Source organism: Manacus vitellinus, unplaced genomic scaffold (genome assembly GCF_001715985.3).
Source record: "Manacus vitellinus isolate BGI_N305 unplaced genomic scaffold, ASM171598v3 scaffold_38_pilon, whole genome shotgun sequence".
NCBI classification, from domain to species: Eukaryota; Metazoa; Chordata; class Aves; order Passeriformes; family Pipridae; genus Manacus; species Manacus vitellinus.
The window spans coordinates 4,084,568-4,104,981 of NW_021940526.1; the positions used below are offsets into that span (position 1 = coordinate 4,084,568).

The 20,414-nt window shown below is 45.6% G+C and overlaps 1 protein-coding gene across 1 annotated transcript; it reads left to right on the top strand.

Moving 5' to 3' along the window:
• Positions 1 to 1,689: 1,689 nt before the first annotated feature.
• Positions 1,690 to 19,293, top strand: FERMT1 (fermitin family member 1). Its single transcript, XM_008924828.4, has 15 exons — positions 1,690 to 1,785; positions 5,052 to 5,225; positions 6,276 to 6,509; positions 7,954 to 8,100; positions 8,607 to 8,820; positions 9,544 to 9,646; positions 10,792 to 10,899; positions 11,757 to 11,888; positions 12,017 to 12,066; positions 13,815 to 13,939; positions 14,076 to 14,182; positions 14,789 to 15,004; positions 15,614 to 15,738; positions 17,397 to 17,538; positions 18,703 to 19,293. The coding sequence occupies exons 2-15, from the start codon at positions 5,075 to 5,077 to the stop codon at positions 18,874 to 18,876; spliced, it is 2,028 nt and encodes a 675-aa protein (XP_008923076.4). The 5' UTR covers positions 1,690 to 1,785; positions 5,052 to 5,074; the 3' UTR covers positions 18,877 to 19,293.
• The last annotated feature ends 1,121 nt before the right edge of the window (positions 19,294 to 20,414 follow it).

Here is a 20,414-nt window from a genome sequence, read left to right on the forward strand (position 1 = left end):
ATTTCACCTCAAAGGCTCCACTCAGAGCTCACCTTCTGCCCTCCAAACTCGGGGCACTCTCACGAGTAATTACTTGGAAAAGCTGACCTGAAGAAGTGTCTAAAGAGACTTGGGGGAAATGCAGCTCTTGCAACAAGTTGCTGCTGTTCCCCACCCCCCTGTGGGTCTGGTCTAGATCCGCTTTTGATGCGGCCTGAGCGGAAAAAGCTGCTCATGGAGGAGGAGGAGGAGGAGGAGGAGGAAGTATTACATCTACTACGTGGAGGATGTGAGGAGAATCTAAGTAAGGCAGGTTGGATAAGAATGGGAATTTGGAAAACAGAGGCATCCACGAGCTGAAGTGACCCCAACAGTACCTGGAGTTCAATACTGAGCTTTTTATTTTCCTAAGTTCAGGTAAAATCATAACAGACACACAGAGGCCTACCAAGAAAAGAGCTCTACATCATGTCTCTGCTTAGGCTGAATAGAACACCAGGAAAAGCTTCTTAGTTTTACGTTCTAACCCCATAAGTAAGGGCTAGGGCGTAAAAGCGGCCACTAAAAGTAAAAGTAAAAGCTCATGTAGCCAGGAATAGCACACACCAGAATATTCTGGCCCAAGAGCAACCTCTAAAGTTCTTCTAATTGCTTTGTCAACTACTGAAAGTAACCCAAACCTGAATTTCATATTACTCCATAGCTTTTTCCATGCAAAGGTAATTGCTCATCTGCATAGGTACCTGTATTTAAAAAATAATAACAAGCAGGTAGCTTACCAAACTGTTCTAGGAAGATCTAAAAAGCCACTGAGTCAGGACAGGGCCAAGGAGCAGCAAAAGCAGAGCTGCTCCATATGGAGGGATGAGCCTGGACTCAGGTGAGGATCAAACACCCACCTAGCCCTGGCTTAATTTAGGACTGCTGGAACTGGTCCCAGAGGGGTCTGGTTGGGGTGATTAAAGGCCTTTCTGTGCCCTCAGGTGATGGAAAGCCCTGAAAGGCTTCGTGAGCTCTCAAGTTCGTGCCTCCAGGGATGTCTGATGCTGACAAAACCTCGGTGCATGTACAGACAGCCTGAAGAGCTGAGCGTGATCAGAGCAGCTCAGTGACCGAGCCCAGGGGAGCAAACACACTGCGATAGTATCTGTGGTTTGACAACTTCTCATCTGCTTTGTTCTCATGAAAGTAACTATTTGTTGCCCGTGGCGTGTCGAAGATACATCCTTATATATCTCTGCAGTCTTTTCCCAGGGTGTGGGTTTGGTCTGAAAATTTTTTCCATTATTTTCTCTGTTTCTCTTTCCTGTCGTTGTCTTGGTTTTGTTTTGCTGCTGTGCTTTACTAGACCCCTGAGCAAGTCAAAAGTGTAACGAAAGGTAGACTGTCTGTGGAAATCTGGCCCCTGGAGAAGCATTTGCCCGGTTTCTGCCGATTCAGCCCACTTTAATCCTGTGCCTCCTAACACAATTCCGCCTCCAAACACACCTTTTTTGTTCTTTGCCATTGCACTTCTATTCCTTGCCGTCGCGCCTTTGGAACCGATTTTCTCAGGGCAGCCCCAAAACCTCCCCACGGCTGCAGCCTAAAAGCAGCACCCGGGGCGTCTCGCTGGCCTCGGGGTCACCTTTGGGGTGCTGTCTCCGGGCGGGCCGCGCTCCCACGTCGCGCGGGGCGGAGGGAAGGGGAAGGGGAAGGAAGGAAGGGCCGCCTCCCGCGGGGGTGCCGCTCCTCCCTCGCGTCTCAGAGGCAGGTGGCGGCGAAGGGCGCGGGAGGCGCGGGCAGCGCTGCCAGGGGGGCCGGCAGGTGAGGGAGCGCGGGCAGCGCTGCGGGAGCGCGGGCGATGCGGAGCGGCCCCGGGGCACCCACCACCTGCGGGCGGCCTGCGCTGCACCCGCGGCGGAGTGCCCGACCACCCGCGGTTGTTTCTTCCTTTGCCGGCGCTTTTTGGCCGCGGTTCGGCGCTCCGGGCCCCGCGGGCGCCTCCTCCGCGGCCGCCCGGCACTTCCTCAAAGCGGGCGCGCTGCCGCGGGCGCTGCTCCGCGGGACCCCGGGCACCGCCGGCCCGAGGGATACTCCGGGAAACATCGTTCCGCCCCTCTCCACCTTAACCCCGGGTGTTTAGCGCCTTGCTAGAGCACGGCTCGCATCCTCCTTCGCTCCCACGCACAGTTTGAGGTTTGGGGCTGTGCGTGCTGAGACCCGCGCGGAGCTCGGTCTGTCGAGCCATCGCTGCTCTCCGGTGGCTGGGTTGGGCAGAGCGCGCTGTGGAAATCCCGACCGGAGTCAGCAGTGCCCTGGAGACACGTTTCTGGCCTGTCTGATCTGCCCGTGCCAGGCCTTGCAGCTGAGCCCACGTGAAGCCCGGGAGCTGGGGCGCGTTCCCGAGCAGATCCAGGCTTGACCCGGAGGTTGTGGGACGCGGAGTCCTGGCAGTTCGGGGTCGGTTGGGTTTTCACGCTCAGGAGTTGGTTGCTTCGCTTGCGCCCATTTTCACGAGCAGGCTTTGTTTGTGCTGCGTGCTCCGGTAGATTTACTAGTGTTTGAGTTGCCTTATCTCCAAACTGAAACCTCCTGGATTGCAGAGGAAGTGGGGAAGAGAGCGGCTTTAGGGAATGATGCAGTGCCAGGATTAGCTGCACCGAGGCCGTGGATTTCCAACTCAGCATGAAGAAGGAAAGGGTTTCACCCACCCCTTGGGCTGCTCATTTTCAGCACAGGCATTTGTGTGCAGAATGAGACTGGGAAGCGAAACCAAATTTAAAAAGAAACGAAAAAAAAATACAGATCAGCTCCCAAATGTTTTCACTGGTACAAGAGGGCAGGTGAGACTGGTGCTCACTGTAACAATACTGGTTTATGGTGGAACAAGGGTGGGCACAGGTGTAGTTCATCTGCCACATTCCACCCCACGCTCCTGAAATAAAATCACATCGTTCTTATCCATAGGCCGGCTGTGGATTACTGTTGGAGTTGTTAGTGATGCTTGGGAGCTTCACTAGGGGCATCCTGATTTTTCTAAAGTCAGGAATGACAGCTGTTCTCTGCACCTTGCACTGCCCTTGTGCTGGAAGCCCCACCTGCTTGGGAGACCCCTTGGGAGCTGTCCCTTGGATGCTTCAGGAGAGTCCCAGCCCTTCCCTTCCTCTCGGTCTAAAGCATAGCTAAGCTCTTAAATAAATCCATGTGGCACACAGCAGCACAAATTCCAAATCCTCTATCCCAGAGGCAGGAAAGCCACAGGGTTTCCCAGTGTCCAACACAATGCCTTTATTTACCAAGGCAAGCCAAGCAAACTTCTTGGATAAGTATCAACCCTTGTTGGTTTAGTAACTGTTTGGTGAAAAGGTGTGGGCTGGCACATCCAAGATCCCGGCTAACAACAGTGCTTGTTCAGTGGTGTAAATTGGCCTCTTGGAGTCACACAGTTAGGAAGTTGCAGTTTTCTGACTTGGGGCTCTCTAAATGTCATTGTAATTTTAGAATTTCCGGGCAGGCTCACAGCTCTGTCCCAGTAGAACTCGTTGGTAAGGGGATTTCCTCCTGAAAGGGTGGCTTTGAGCTGGACATTGCTTCGTTTATGTTGTCATTCATTGAAGGAGGAATCCATCTAATCTTTAAAGTCTTAATTTAATCTTTGAAATCTTTTGCCTTTATGTTTGACTCACTTTTCCTTATTAGTAGAATTTGTCATTACCAGCTCATTTCTATTCTCCCTTCGATACCAACTTTTATATCAGTAGTGTTGACACCAGGTATGACCCAAGCCCAAAGGAGTTGAAGAAACCATGTCTACAGCACTGTGTTGTGAGCACAGATTTTAAGAGAACTTCACTTAAACAGATGACTTGGATTTACACTGTACTCCCTAACACAAATTCTGCAGGAAACATAATTAACAACATATCAAATTTGGTCTGATCTTGTCCCGCAGTCAGTCCCAGAAAAGGTCATTCCTTCTCTCACTCCTTACCTGTGCCAACCACTCTTGATTTTTCTGGGTTTGATTTAACTTTTAGGCTAAAGGTTTTAAGTTACTGAATACTTGTTTTTTAAAAAAGATCTACAACAGCCCGTTAAGGTTGTTACATCCCCTCTGGCCTTCTTTGTAAACAGCTCCCCGTTGGTTTTGTGTTCAAAGCAGCCTGTGTGGGGCACCTTCAGCTGTGTCTGTGACCTGGGTTCTCATGTGTTGCTGAAAATCTGCAATAAGTGGAAGTCACTGACTTTAGTGCCTTAAGCCTCAGCTGCAAAGCCTTGTTTCAGGTCAGAGAGCTGATGTGGTATCTTCTCTCGCTGGTTAAATATCACAGCCCCTGCCTGCAGCATCAGTCACCTTTACCTACAAGCTCTTTCTTCAGGAATTGGGACTCAGCTGATGATAACCAAAGCTTCTACTTGGAGCATCTTCTCTGCTTTGGCTTGGCACCATTACTGTTTACCTGTCCTGGCTGGAGCCTGGTGGGATCCCAGACAATTCCCCCTGCTGAGACAGGACATGTCCCTGTGTGAGGCAACAGGAACTGCAGTTCTGTGCCTGGATATTGCTGGCAGAGAGCCACTAAGGTTAATTGTCTCCCCTCTCACCTACCCAAATAGGTAAAACTACTCCCTGGATTTGGTCCCATGGGCCCAAGCTGGCAGAACTGCAAGTGTAAACTTTGATTTGCAGTGAAAATTACAGCTCTGAGTGCACAAGTCAACGAAATTCCTTTGCTCACTGGACAGATTGCCAAAACAGATCCCACCCACAACTGCAGGCTTTGGTGTCCAGACTGGCAGATTAGCCCTGGATGGTGGTAAAACCCAGGTGAAACTGGGCCATCTCTCCCCAACTGGAGGCAACTGAGTTGGGGGAGAGGTGAAATCAAAATAAAAACAAACCCCCCCCCATTGCTATCTTGCAACAGCAATCACCAGAGCAGAGTCTAGTTCAGAGGTAACAAGATAACACCTCTGAAGTTCCAGCCAAGGCCGCTGCGAAGTCTTGGCAGCGTGGAATTGTGTTGAGACTGTGGAGAAATGCATTTGTTTGGGAGAGTGGAGGAAAAACATCCTGTTTGTCTTTGCAGAGCTCACACAGACCTTTTCCAACATGAGTTCCTCAACTGACTATGGGTCTCACACCTGGGAGCTCTTGCTGACAGTTGACCATCAACATGAAGGCGTAGAAAAGGAATTTTTACTACAGGTCACAGGGGACCTTCACATTGGAGGACTGATGCTGAAATTAGTAGAGAAAATGAGTGAGTAAAGACCTGTTTCATTTACACAGTGTTATGCAAGTAATAAGTGCAGCTTTCCCTCTACAAAGAGAGGCTGTGCAGGTTTTGAAACGGTGCTGCCTCGCTTGTGCCATGGCACAGAGCGTGGAGATGCTCAGACTCGGGGTTTTATGTGGTCAGGACCCCTCCCTGTCTGTGGCCAAAGCCCCTGTGCTACCACAGTGCAAACAAAACGTCGGGTTTGCCCTTCCAGTTCGACAAAAATAATCAGAGCAGGCTGACTATTCAACTCCCTTCCCAGACAGATGTTATAGGTGGGCAGTTTGGGGGGCTGATACCTCGTTTATCTACCTGTGGCAGTCAAAGAGACAGGATTAGTTGTTAAAAGGCGCTTCAGAAGTTACTGTTTCCTGTGCTTTTGGGGCATTCTAGATAAAATCTGAGCCACATTATCCGTTGCACACATTCAGGAGGGAACAGCTGAGACTGACCAAGTCAAGGTTAAGAAATGGAAAGTAAAATGCCCTGTATACAGTCACAGCAAGTGAGTACAGGTGGAAAATACTTCTGTCACCCTCTGCACACTTACACACACGACTGAGCCGGAAACCGATGCAGTCGGAGTTTCCACGGGGTCAGAAGGCTAATTTTTCACAGTATTTTTTTCACTAGTACTCAACTAGTGTGAAAAGCTTTCAGTATTAATATTTAAAGCAAATTTGAGTCGCAGTTTTGACCAGGGAACTCCACCATAGGCCAGGGCTCTGCTGTGTTAGAGACGCTGAGGAACAGCCTCTGTGTGGCAGAGCTGATGAAGAGGAACGAGGAATGATGCCAAAGATGGGAACAGCTCGACCAAGAGCACACAGCAACTTTACCTGCTGCTACACATTGACAAAGTTAGTTCCCAGTGACTGCCACAAGTATTCAGCAAATGGGGTTCAGACCTCAGGAGCTGTGGTTGCTGCTTGATGTAAATAAATATTCCTGTTTGCAGAGAACTGTTTCTGAACCGAGTTTTTTTGCATATTTTCTCCACAGTTCATTAACAACCATGTCGTGTTTTCCTAGATATATCACAAGACTGGTCAGACTATGCTTTTTGGTGGGAGCAAAAGAAGTGCTGGCTTCTGAAAACCCACTGGACACTGGACAAGTGTGGGGTGCAGGCAGATGCCAAGCTGTTCTTCACCCCCCAGCACAAAATGCTGCGGCTCCGCCTGCCAAACATGAAGACGGTGAGGCTCAAAGTCAGCTTCTCTACCATGGTGTTCAGAGCTGTCAGTGACATCTGCAAAATTCTCAGTAAGTAAAGATAAACCCCCTCTGGCAACTAAGTTGGAGCGTTTCATTAGGTGACTCTGTTTTGGTGTGAAGTCCTTCCTCACCAAACTGTTGAGCTCAAGGAGAAATTTGAGACAGATTTTTTGGTTTTTAGTGTGCAGTGCATGTCAGTGGTTCTCAGTCTCTGTGAGAACTGATGCACACACTGTCAGAGATGTGTCCCAAGAGCTGCAGGAGGACTGGATAGTCAAGGTCCTGTTGGTGGTTTCGTAGGAATCTTGGTCCTCCTGGAGCAGGACTCGGTCCTGATTATTCCGTGCCATTGACTGAGAGCTGGAGCTTATCAGTGTCCTACTACACCAGCCTTCACCACAGCCCATTTTATGGTGTCAACTGATTTATCACCTATTTTTACTTAGCCTAGTAGTTATATATTCACTTCAGAAGTAGCATGTTTTGAATGTTCAAAACTTTTATATGCCCAAACCTGTTCAGATCAGGGCATATCTAATGACCCCACACCAGCCCACGAATGTCTCGCAGCACTGAGGCTCCAAGTCCCTCTTTCCAATAATGGAGCACCTCCAAGTGGAGATGAGGTTTTGGGGAATGCCAGAGATGTGCCTGTGCTCAACAGGGAACAATTTGAGTCTGCAAACCATCTTCAAAATCTCTTAGCTTTAGGGTAAAATGGGGATTAAAATCCTCATTTTAATTTAGGTCTTCAGAGCTCAGCCCAGTAACACCCTCATCTTCAGAAGGAATTTACTGCCTCATGTTGACCACAAGGCAGCTTCCAATTCCACCTCCTGGCAGTGGATTGTGAAAGGTGTATCCTGTCTTTATTATACTTAACAGCTCTGCTATAACGATGCCATAATTATACAGCTGGCATTTGGCCAAATTAAATATTTCTCCCAGATTGAGTCAGTGCAGGAATGCTGTAACTTTCCTCAGGAGTGAATACTGTCAAAAAAAAAAAAAAAAAAAAAAAAAAGCCTTTGTTTACCCCAGGGTAAAAGTGTTTCTCAGAAGTGAAGTGCCAGGTTTGCAGGTGAGAATACCTGTCTGAATGAGTAGTGCATCAGGGAACAGTGGACAGCCCAGACAGAAACTTCTGTGAGAAATACAGTGAATATAAAAGGCATGAGCTTCAAACACAGTGGTTCTTGCTTATTGATAATTCAGATATTCATAACTTCAGATATTATGCCCCAAGGTGATTGCAGAGCCACGAGAGAGAAAGAGTTTTTCCTGGTGCTCTAAAATGCACTTACACTTCCCACAAAACCGGGCTTAAATCCTGTCAAAACTCCCTCTCACAGCCCAAAGCCTTGTTCCAGAATTACTGGATTTTCCATGGCTACTGCTTTCAACCTGCTAAAAATAAAGTTCAGATTGCAATGTGGAGCTTCCTGAATCTGCTAAGTCTCGTCTTGCTTCACTTCCCAAACTGCCCTTGCAGATATCAGACGCTCAGAAGAACTCTCTTTGCTGAAGCAATCAGGAGACACACTCAAAAAGAAAAAGAAAAAGGACAAGAACAGCAAAGAACCAGTTACAGAAGATATTTTAAACCTGTGCAACTCCCCAGCGAGTTCTGGATTACCAGGTAATGAGGAGTCAATATGATTTTATTCTTCTGAGTGAAAGTTAAAAAGAGGAAGGAACTCTTTGTTATGCAATTAAACCCAGGGAGACCAGTTTTTGTAGGATGGTAGTCACAGACACAGAGCCTGAAATCAGTGGCTTCAGCAAATCTCCAATATATCGATATTTTCCTGTTGTTTCTACAAATGTTTTCCTTTCCACTGATAAGAGAAAGGCCACACCAGCAAACAGGTCATCAGCTGTGGCCCTGCACACAAATATTCATGAAATTTGGCAACCTGCAAGGAAAATGAGAAATAAAGGCTTGAAAGTGTGTGTTTCCTGTGTCCAACACAACTGAGATATCTCACAGAGCACTTCTGTCCCTGAGGTCACCTCACCTGGGAAAGGACAAGCCCAGGTGGAAACAGCAGAGATAGGAAACTGCCTTGAAAGAAAAGGGGTTTTTATGATGGGAAGACAAGACCAGTTTTCCCTGGAATAATGTGTTACACTCTTAACTTGCAGCAAATCCAGGATTATACAGTAAAACCATGACACCCATTTATGATCCTATCAGTGGGTCACCAGCTTCTTCCACAATCACCTGGTTCAGTGACAGCCCCTTGACTGAGCAGAACTGCAACGTCCTGGCCCTCAGTTATCCCAACTGTTCCCCAGAAATGCTGGCAGAGATGTACCAGCCACGGAGCTTGGCTGACAAAGCCAAGCTTAATGCAGGGTAAGGTGCTTCTCTTTGAGATCCTTTGCTTTTAAAATGGTCAGTGATGTCATTGTCAGTTTGGATAGCAAACTCCCAAGGCTTTAAATGGGAATGGGCATGTGGGTAAATTCAGTAATTTTGCACCACAAGTAGGTGATTGAGTGAGTTCTGCACAAGCAAACATTGCTTTTTGTCCACCACAGAGAGTACAGAGCACTCAGGGCTCTCGTGGTGTGAGAGGATTGTCCCTCTAGCACTAAAATATGGATTGTCAGTCATCTGTGGGGCATTTAACAGTGACCTGGATATTTTCATTGGATTTCAATGGATGACAGAAGGAGCTGGAATTATAAACCAGCAAATACTGGAATCAGAATGGGAATTCAAAATATTACAGGCAGATTCTTCCCCTCGTTTAACTGAACCTCCCGTTTTTGGGGACAAAGAAGAAAGAATCTTACTGGCATTGGTCACCCCACAACTGCTTAGTTCCTGGCATCTACTCCTCATGGTTTGAGTAGTGCTGGAGAAAAAAAAATAGGAAGATTCTAGGTATTGTTTATACAAGGAGAGTTGGAAATCCCTACGAACATTCTACCTTCTTGAGTTATGTGACTTTTCCCTGGACTTGCAGGAGTTAGAGCTGTTTGTTCCCACTTTTGTTTCACGATTGCATTGGAGCTCTGCATGTGCTGGGGTTTTTCCTGTGCAGATGAATCTGTGGGTTGTTTTCTTCCCCAGCTGGCTGGATTCCTCTCGATCCCTTATGGAACAAGGCATTCTGGAGGAGGATCAGCTTCTTCTACGCTTTAAATATTACACTTTCTTTGATTTGAATCCAAAAGTAAGAGCTTTGTTTTTATTGCTATTCATTGTTTGCTTGCTTTCATGTCAAGGAGCTACATAATAATATAGAATGTAGATATATATATATAGGATTGTAGCTAGGATTTGTTACAGGCCCTTCAGAAATCAAATTCAGTTTCTTCCTCTCAGCTACAGCTGCACTTTTACCCTCTGGACACTGTTCTTAAGATCTTAAGTATAACGATGAGAGCTCTGAAGAGCTCCAGAAACAGTATCCATATTTCCAGAGGGGCTGGTTTACTTTCTCTCTCTCTTTTGACATGAAAAAATTAAGGGGAAAACTAGACCTAAATGATGTAATGGTATAAGCCCTGCTTTTGAAAATGAACTTAAAAATGACATTTCTGTTCCACTGTCCTCACTGAATTTCACATCTTTTCTGGGCTGAACCCCTCAGAAGTGATCAGGACACTTTCCAGTTCATGTGGTGTGGTTTGGGGTGACATGTCACCCCTACTGAAATGGGTCTCAAACTCAGCAGCCCAAACATTTCCCTTCTTTGTCCCAGCCAGCCACGGAGCCACAGCCCAAAAATACTTCAGGCAGCTGAATATCTCCCCTCTGCTGGGAGAGCTCATGCCCCAAGGTTTACCCTCCCAGCACCTACATCTCACCAGCTCTGGCACTGAATATTTCTGAGTCACTTCAGCTTATTAACCACATAGATAATAAGAAAAAAATCCAAAAAAGGGATGGTGAATTAAGGCAGATCTGACTAACATGGAGCTGCTGCAAAGGCAGAACCGGAACTGTAAGAGCCAAGAGCAAAGAGGGGAAGTGAGGGACGAGAGTTCCGCGTGTCACCCTCCTACCAGCCCTGTCGTGCTGCTGGCACTCCCACGGTGTGGTTTCACAGTTCTGCTACACCACTCCAGGGCCTGCTGCCTCAAGAGGGGGTGTCTTAATCGCCCCTTCTGCCTCAGCCAAGGGCTCCTGGTGCGTTTTCTGTTGGCTCAGCAAGTCACTGTGCCCAGGCACACAAGCTAGTACAGGAGAAGGGAACAAGGCAGAGGTGGGAGGAGGAAGGAAACAACGGTTGTGGCTCAGCCTGGTGTTAGATCAGCTGATTATGAATCTGTACCTGGGTCATTAATGGCCAGTGTTGTTCTTTTTTTGCTCCAGTATGATGCAGTGAGAATCAACCAGCTCTACGAGCAGGCCCGCTGGGCCATCCTGCTGGAGGAGATTGACTGCACGGAGGAGGAAATGCTGATCTTCGCTGCCATACAGGCACGTACTTGATCCAAGTGGCAAAACCTGTTTCCTCAGGAGGCAGGCACAAGCTAGGACAGGACCAGGATAGAGCCCAACAGCTCTGCTTGGATTGGGGTCTGCTCTTTGGGTGAGAAGCAATAAGCAGCATCCAGCAGCTAAACCAACCCAAGTCAGGAGCAGCAGTGACACTGTTATTCAAACGGGCACATGCAAGTATGGAGCCACTTCCTAACATTGTCTAGAGCAAACCACACCCAGGATGCCACTTTGATAGCAGATATCAGAAGATTAGTATGAAGTGTTGCTACCATCCTTTCACCTCTCCTTCCTGAACATTTCTCAACATTCAGAACAGAGAAAAAGCTGCAGTACAATATGAAGGGAAGGGCACTGTGGAGCACACGGAAATTTAACATGAGTGAGCACAGCTCAGGCCCTGACTGTGGGGAATAAGGCACAAATGTTTGCTGATAATAAATTCCTTCCTTTCAAATGTAAATGGAGCTGCCAAAAATTCACAGCCTGGCACTGCAGAACACCAGGGAACATTGCTCTGAGTTTCCACCGGGTGTGGATGGCACCTAAAGCTTGCAGTTCCAAGGATGCAGCATCTTGTCCCCCTCCCAGAACAGGGATGATTATAACAGTGAAGGGATGCAAACACTAGCAATTAAAATAGGAAACTGTTATCAGCCATTGCACTGGAGAGCATAATGGACATCTCTGTTTCCTTGGGAAAAAACCCTGGTTCTGTGCTGCAGAACTCCACACAGTTGTCCAAGACCCAGAAGGCCAAATGGTCCTTTTCGTGTGCTGTGATTTTGTGTTGCTGATTGATACACTGACTGCTGTTTACTGATGTTTTATTGCAGTATCATGTCAGCAAGCTGTCATTGTCATCAGAGGCACAAGATTCCACCTGTGAATCGGAAGTAGATGAAGTAGAAGCTGCACTTTCTAACCTGGAAGTGACACTGGAAGGTGGAAGCACAAATAACATTTTGGTAGGTCCTTTGGGATCCTGGAATGGCTGTCACGGTGGCAAAGGTGTTGGCTCTGATGATCCCACCCAGTTCTTGGGTTTCCTAACAGAGTGCATTGTACTAAAGCTATTCCTAATTGTTCCCAATAGGAGGACATCACAGACATCCCAAAACTTGCTGATAATCTCAGGCTAGTTAGGTGAGTTGTTAACATTAATAATAAACCAGGCAAAACCTTAAGCTGAATAAAACAGGCTTAACCTTACAAGAGACCTCCCAAGTTTTTCACTCTAATCTAACAGCAGATCCTACAGTTATAAATTAACATATACCCCTTATGTATCCTAATACCATCCTCTTCCAATCTTTCTCTTGCTTCTTCTGGCAAATCTTTCCAGCTTTTGGGGTGCTGGGGGAACTAAACTTGTACTTATTAAAAGGTCACGCTCATCACTCATCTCTAAACAAAACTCTACAGTTCTATTTTCGATCACATTTTACTGGTTTTTGCCAATGAAAAACTAGAAGAAACTTGCAGTTCTCCCTGAGGAGAATTTCTGAAAGCAACCCTGGGGAATGTATTTTTTAAATGAAAGAAATGACCCCTTTTCTAACCCAGCACAGAGGCTGTTTTTTCAAATATCAAAATGAGTTTCTGTGATCCCGCTATAATATCATGATTTATGGGTGATCTGAACGACTGCAGAGACCTCAAGTCTGCAGTGCCTTTTATCAGAAAACAGCCTTTGTGCTTCAGAAAGATAAAGTTTCCTGTTGCACGAATATTTATCAGATTCATTCCGTGGACAGATGGGAACTGAAAAGTGCACCTGAAAAATGGTAACTGTTGTTGACTGTTCAGAACTGTTAATTATTAATTTCCAATTAGGAACTTTATTTGACATTCAGATTATTCAGGTGCCTTCAGAAGAAAGGGAATTCAAGCTTTTAACAATGGATTGTTTGTTTTCCCCCAGCAGTGGAGCTTTGCTTTTAAGAGAGGTTTTTAAAAGAGTTTGCTTTTAAAAGCGTTCAGTTGCTATTTTTGATCAGGAAAAAGTTCCTGTGTTCTTGATAAATCACTTACTAAACCTAAGACATTGTAGAAACTTTCTGCACTGTCTTTAAAGGAACAACAACATTTTGCTCCTGTAATTATTTGCTTAATGGTAAAAATGCAAAGCTCTGCATGTCCTACTGCTTTAGTATTCATATGGTGGACTTTTATTCCTACTTTTTCTCAGCCTGCACCACATTAGCACAATAGTAAATGATGCTTCAGGTGGGTGACAATATTGTGGAGAAATACAATATTTTTTTCAAAAAGCTTTCCATAAAGTTTTCAGCTTTTTTTTTTTTGTTTGTTTAAAAAAATTATAGTCCCTTATTTTTGAAGAATGTTGTTGTTATTAGGAAATTAAAAGCCAAATTCTTTGGCAGTTTTGAAAATCCGCTTTTTTTTTTTAATTTAAACATAAAAATCACCATTTTCTAGAAAGGATTCTAAACTAGGATTTTTAGGAAGGGTCTGGAGAAGGCAAGAGTGTGTCTAATAAATCACTTTTCCAGACAGCTCTATACTCTTTGTACCATCATCTTAGATTTAAAGGGAAGGACTGGAATAGTTGTTTTTCTTTTTTTCTTCCTTTTAACTTCATTGCTGACCTTTGTCACTACTTGTGAAGTGTTTCTCTAATAAATAGAGCTAACACCTCTGGTTTTCTCTCCTGAAGTGCTGCAGAACCTCTGTAATTAGTGAAGGAATAGAATTTTGTTGTGTTAGACAATTAGATGTTCAGATAAAGCCAAAAAATGGTCTCTACTCCCTTACAAGGCAGTGAATACAAGGGCATGACCTTAAATTTCAGCTCCACCAGAATATTTGTGAGTGACTTGGCAGTTTGTCCATTTTGATAGAACCCAGTGTGATTCCTTTGTTTCCTGCAGGCCCAGGAAGCTCTCACTCAAAGCTATCAAGTCATACTGGTTTATCTTCAGAGACACTTCAATATCTTATTTTAAAAACAAGGAATCTGCACAGGGAGAACCCATTGAGAAGCTAAACCTAAAAGGTAGGGATTTTCCTTTCTTTCCTTTTTCTAAGTCCCCTGATCTCAAAGGAAAACAACGTTAGTATTAAATTAGTAATTAAAATTAGTGATACAGGAACGAAACCAATTAATTTCCTTCTGATTCTCTGTGATCCAGGATGTGAAGTTGTACCAGATGTAAATGTTGCAGCGAAGAAATTTGGAATCAAGTTGCTAATTCCTGTTGCTGATGGCATGAATGAAGTGTATCTGAGATGTGATAACGTGAGTAACAAGACAAGGGGAAGTCTGTATTCCAGGTTTATGGCAGATTGTCTAGAAGACCTGTTGTCCTGTCCTAGAATTTGTAGAGAAAAATAAGGATGCTGCAGAGAGTTTATTACCTAGACCTTTAGTAAAATTTAAGAATGATGTGGTGGCCTAATCAATACATGATGGTTATGGAGATAAAAGGACAATAATCCTGTGTGTATCATTTTCAAATGATAGCATTTTATCCTCACTGTTTTCACGAGTTTCCAAGTAAGGCTGGTAGAAAGAAAAAAAAGAACAAACTATGAAAAAATAAAAGGAGATTCCAGTATTTTTTGTTGCAATGTTTTCAGAGGGCTGAGGTTTGGATTTTGTTCTGTTCTTTCCTGGATTAGAACTGTCCCCATTCAGATGAGGGCAGCGTGACAAGGATCTCACACGAGTTTTCAGTTCATTTCGTTTGTATTAAAATGTGTCAAACCGAATGGTGTAAAACCATTCGTTGGGTGACAACCAGTCACATGATAACATTCCCAAGGGGATCTATTCCAAAGGACTGGATTCCCTTGAAGGTGTAAAGCCTAACAGTGTGTCCAACCGTGCCCTGTGCCGCTGCAGGAGGATCAGTATGCTCGGTGGATGGCTGCTTGTGTCCTGGCCTCCAAAGGCAGGACCATGGCCGACAGCTCCTACCAGCCCGAGGTGCAGAAGATCCTGTCGTTCCTGCAGATGAAGAACATGTCTGCCCAGGCTCCCTCGGACCCCGAGAGCGTGGATATGAAACCGGAATGCTTCGTCTCGCTGCGTTACACCAAGAAATACAAGTCCAAGCAGGTATCCCGAGGTGGCTCTGGCTGGGGGTGGGTGGGTCCAGGGGTTGCTGAGGGGTGAGGCTGGATCCAAGCAGCATTTGGAAGCTGTGCAGTAAGATCACCTGCAGTACTCGTTTGTCCCTTTGTAAGAGGCCTTTCTTTAAAGTGAACACAGGGACAGGTGTCTCAGCACCTCTCCTACATCCCCATCCCTGCCTGAGTCATCCATGATGTTCTGCTCCTGATACACTGTCCCTGAAAGTCTCTTCAGAGAAAGAAGGGAGGGTTTTAAGGAGAGGAAGTTACTCTGCATCTGGAACAGCAGGGTCTTCCTGTCCCCTTGGCCCGGGTGCCTCTCCTTCCTCTCCACCTGATTCCTTGTCCACTGCTTTTGCTGCAGAAGAGCTCAGCCTACCCATCCCGAGGGGAGTCTCCAGAGCAGTATATGGAGCCAGTGCTGCACAGACCCAGCCCCCAGCCCCTGGTGCCCTGTTCTGTCCTGCCCTTGGCGCTCAGGGTCTGTCCCCAGGTGCCCTCTGTGGTACATCTGTACGAGGTGTCTCAGCTGACAGTGAAAGCAACAGGATTTTTGTGCTCAACTGAAACCTTTCTCCCTTGCCGTGTTTCCCAGCTGACTGCTCGCATCCTGGAGGCCCACCAGAACATATCCCAGATGTCCCTGGTGGAGGCCAAGCTGCGTTTTATCCAGGCATGGCAGTCCCTGCCCGAGTTTGGCTTATCCTACTACATCGTAAGGTAATCACATCCCAGAGCCGCGCCAAGCTGCCACAACGGGTTCATTACACCTGCCTTCATACACACCTGTGGGGTTTTGCCAGGGGTACAGTATCTCTAGGATTAAACCCTTATTGACATCACTGAATTTCATTAATTATTATTCATTAAAATGACTTACTGACTCACTGAAATGTAAAACATGCACATCTCACCGGTGTGCTCAGGTTTGCAGTTTGTGTTCACTCTGACCCTTGCTCACTGGAATATGATAAAACACTGATTTCTTTGGCATTTCATTAAGAAAGCAGCAAATGCTCCCTTTTTAAGTTGATGCAGAAGAACAGTGAGCACAAGAAAGGTCCTGTTGAGTTCACAGCAGCTTCCCTTGGACACAGCAGGGTTCTGACCTGCAGTCTTTTCTCCTGACAAAACACCAAACAGCTGAAAAGTACTGACACAACCATCCCTGGAGGCACCTTCCTTAATCTGTTCCCAACACCTCTTCCAGGGCTAGTTGGGAATCATCTGTGGTATAAAGTGAAGCAGCTGGGAGCTGTTCCCTGGCACAGAGGCCAGCTGGCATAGAACAGCCCACATCTGGACTGTTAAACTCTCTGACTTCCCAAAACCCAGTAGCCTTATGGGAACTACAAGACCACGTTGGTCCTTGGGTGTTCCAGTTCCTAAATTGTTCCTGGGAGCCATTGGAGAGTCAACTGGAGCCAGGATTCTGCCTGAACTCCCTGGCCCTGGGAATTTTCACCCCGTGTGTCACCACTAATCCCCTTAAACACACCAACACCTCCAACACCTAAACTGTGCTTTGTAGCATAAGCAAAGCATCTTGGGGTGAATTTATCTCAGTTTGGTGTCAGGTAAAGCACAAATTGTGTCCAGGTCACATTCTTTCTCTAAAGTCCAGTACATTTAAGGAGAGAAAGTTCACAAACAGGATCTAAAATGCTGAAAATGGTAAGAGCAGACAGGTGAGATCTCTTCCAGCTTGCATCAGGAAGGTAGTTTCTTTACCAGAGAGATCTTTTCCCAGTTATTCCCAACTCAAAAATTTCTGCCCCCCAAAGGTCCTGATACTTTTATGTTTAATTTTCATCTCTAATCAGAAGAAAATTGAAATGTTAAAATGTCTCAATATTTTTGCCATGTCATTTATACCCAGAAATATGTATATATTGCCAACAGTTGTTTTGATAACTTAATGGTCATATATAAGATATAAAAATGGTGATATATAAAATATTAAATTTATTTTGATTATATAATTCAGGTTAATATAACTATAAGAACATGTTTCACCATTAGAGAAAGGAAGGAATGAAAATTAACATTGGTATTTTTTTTCCAGTAAAAATAAAATGAAAATTCATGCATTTAGCAAGAACAGTATTTTTTTAGCAGGAAACAATCAATTAGAAAAGATTTCAGGGAGATCTACCTGCCTGATTATTTTCCATCTTACACCATGGTACACCAGCCTACACCTTTGCTTTATAACCAATCCTGTTCTAAAGAAGGGGCCACACTCTCCTCAATCCCAGGCTGTTGTGACTTTTCCCATGGTTTTCCACTTTCAGGGAAGAGCAGGTGAAACGTTTCCCTAGACAGAAATCACTGCCAACCAGATCTGCTCAGAGGTTTTGGGGTTGTTTTTTTTCCAGGTTTAAAGGAAGCAAAAAGGATGATGTGCTCGGGGTGTCCTACAACAGGCTGATCCGGATAGATATGGCCACGGGAGATCCCATCACAACATGGAGGTTCTCCAACATGAAGCAGTGGAATGTGAACTGGGAAATTCGCCAGGTAAAGCTGGAACAGCCCTGCCCTCACTCCTTGCAGTTCAGACACACTGGAGGATGCTTTCAGAAAATATTTTCAAACCTCAGTGAAAAGATTTTGAACTTGTTGTGACGTGCTGTGTGATGAGCTGTCTGGAGTTTTTCTGAAGGAGTCTGTAGTTAAAAAGTCAGAAACTAAAAGATGATCAGTTTAAAAGGTTCCTACCAAGTTTATTCCTTACGAGTTGCCCTGGGGTTTGATGGGATGAAATACAGAGACTCCAAGGTGAATCCCAACATGTGACATTCACTGCTGTCAGTAAAAATCTCATTTGAACTCTCTGTGCAGTCCAGCTCATGCATCATCCTCTGAACTGTAGGGATTCAGTCTCTGTCACAGACTGAGGATACGGGATTTGTCTTTCAAATCCCAAACTGAGATTGCAGGGCCACAGTGTGAGCAACCCTGTCAATATGTGGTCCCTGATTTGGGGTTTCAAAGCTTGAAGCCAACTGTGTAAATTGCAGATTTGTGGGGTGGAACTGGTGTGACCTGAGGCAAATCGAAGCACCTTGGAAACTGTTCCTGCTTACAGAGTTTTCCACGTCCATCTGTTGGAACCAGGAGAGATCAGACACGCTCCCTATTGCTCTCCTGCAGGACTCCTGTGCCAGGGAGTAAATTCTGGTAAATTTGCTGGGTTTCCTTTAAATCCCTCTCAAAAAAAGGCAGGAACTGCAGTTAGCAACTAAGCTCAGTTTGCTGCATTTTAGAACTAACAGGAGCTGGAAACCAAAACCTGGAGCCCAAAGGCAGATTTAAGGTCAGAAGGTAACAGGGGCCAGATTAAACGTTGTTGGTGAAGTGCACAAAGAGTCGGGAATGCCACTCCTGCTCTTCCCAGTGTTCACTTCATGTGCCACTGGAAAAAGAGTTAAAAGCACGATTTTGTCGCCTGCCTGAACAAGCAAAAGTATTTTGACCACAAGAGGGCCCTGATACAGCAGAAAAGTAAGAAACAAGCGGCCAAACACCCTCAACAACACGCAGCAGCACAGAAATCTTGGTTAGCAGAGGCAGGTACTGCTTCATCACAGGACTTGTGATCCAGCTGTGCTCCCACACTTGTTCTTTCTTCCCAACCCAGCTTATCCCTGTGCCTGATTTTGCCATCCCTGTTTCCTTTAGGTTGCCATCGAGTTTGACCAGAATGTCTCCATTGCTTTCACCTGTCTGAGTGCAGACTGCAAGATCATCCATGAATATATTGGGGGCTACATCTTCCTGTCAACACGGTCCAAAGACCAGAATGAAACACTGGATGAAGAGCTCTTCCATAAATTAACTGGAGGTCAGGAATGACATGAAGTAAACTGTCTTCCCTCTGCCTGCTTCTTGTTATAGCTAAGAGCAGAGATTATGGAAAAATCTCTCTGATTGTTAACTGCTGGCTACTAATTATTGTACATGGCAATTAATCTTTGTAATATGACTGGGACTGTTTACAGTTTTTGTTAAATATTGAAGGTAAGGTCAGTGGATGCCATGTGGCAACTCCATCATAGTACTTCAGAAAATTAAATCACCTTTGTTTTCCTTTTGTACAGCTTGATATTTTTAAATAAACAGTGTCTGGCCACTGGCATTTTTTTAACCTAGTATTTTTAATTGCAGCAATCTGTGTAAGCATCCAGGACATGTAACCTGAGGGTGTTGTACAGCAAATTTTCTCCGTTACAGCCATGCAACTCCCACTGCTAAAGTGGCTGTTGTTAAAGAGCCCAGCTTTTATCAGAACTAAAGCTGAATAAATACATAGTTTAAAGCTACATGGCTTGTCTGACACTTGCCCTGAGAACACAAAGCATTCCATCAGTGTTCCAAAGTCCTGCAGACTGAGCTATCGAAACTCTTGTAGTGATTACCTGGTTGCTCAAAAATGTAGCACCCATGTCTACCTTCATCCACTGAGGTGGTTCCCTGGAAGCCAGAGAAGCTACAAAGGATTGATCTTGGAAAAACTGGATCCAAAACATCGATTTTTTGAGGAACTCTGTTACCTGGTTGAAAACAGTGAGTTTGGTACTATCTGAAATATTTTGCTTGTTAAAAAGGCCTCGGTGTGGGCCTTTCTATTTTCTGTCCCTGTTACTCTGTGTCACTGTGACATCTCACTGAACTCAACTTGCTCATGTGTGAGGAGCTGGAATTCCTGTAGGAATGATTTTATGTGTGTTGTGCAGACTGCAAAGAGAGATTGATGCTCTAAGGGCTGGAGCACCTCTGCTCTAGAGACAGGCTGGGAGAGCTGGGGCTGTTCAGCCTGGAGAGGAAAAGGCTCTGGGGAGACCTTACAGCACCTTCCAGGGCCTAAAGGGGCTCCAAGAGAGCTGGAGAGGGACTTTGGATAAGGGCCTGGAGTGATGGGACGAGGGGAAATGGCTTCACACTGAAACTCTCCCCTGTGAGGGTGGGGAGCAACTGGCACAGGTTGCCCAGGGAAGCTGTGGATGCCTCATCCCTGGAAGTGCTCAAGGCCAGGTTGGATGGGGCTCTGAGCAACCTGGGCTAGTGAAAGGTGTCCCTGCCCATGGCAGGGGGTTGGAACTGGATGAGCTTCAAGGTCCCTTCCAACCCAAACCGCTGTGATTCCAGCTCTGCCTGCTGGAAGGAGCCACACACACCCACCAAGCTGAATGAAATTTGGTTCTACCCTACAGCACACAGTGATCAGTGAAGGAAGGACAGAGTGAAGCTGGGAGAATTCATGAAACTGCTGGACAAACTGAAACTGTTTTCACATATCTAAAGGAAAACAATGGGCAGGTGTTGTCATATCAGCAAGAGATGCTGCAGAAATCACTGTAATTATAAACATCACTGGGACCAGAGAGCCTTGA

Bases quoted from the DNA above. Each gene is read 5' to 3' on its own strand.
- FERMT1 (XM_008924828.4), top strand. From the start codon at position 5,075: ATGAGTTCCTCAACTGACTATGGGTCTCACACCTGGGAGCTCTTGCTG. The intron at 12,067-13,814 runs GTGAGTTGTTAA...TGTTTCCTGCAG, and splicing joins GATAATCTCAGGCTAGTTAG to GCCCAGGAAGCTCTCACTCA. The intron at 13,940-14,075 runs GTAGGGATTTTC...TCTGTGATCCAG, and splicing joins TGAGAAGCTAAACCTAAAAG to GATGTGAAGTTGTACCAGAT.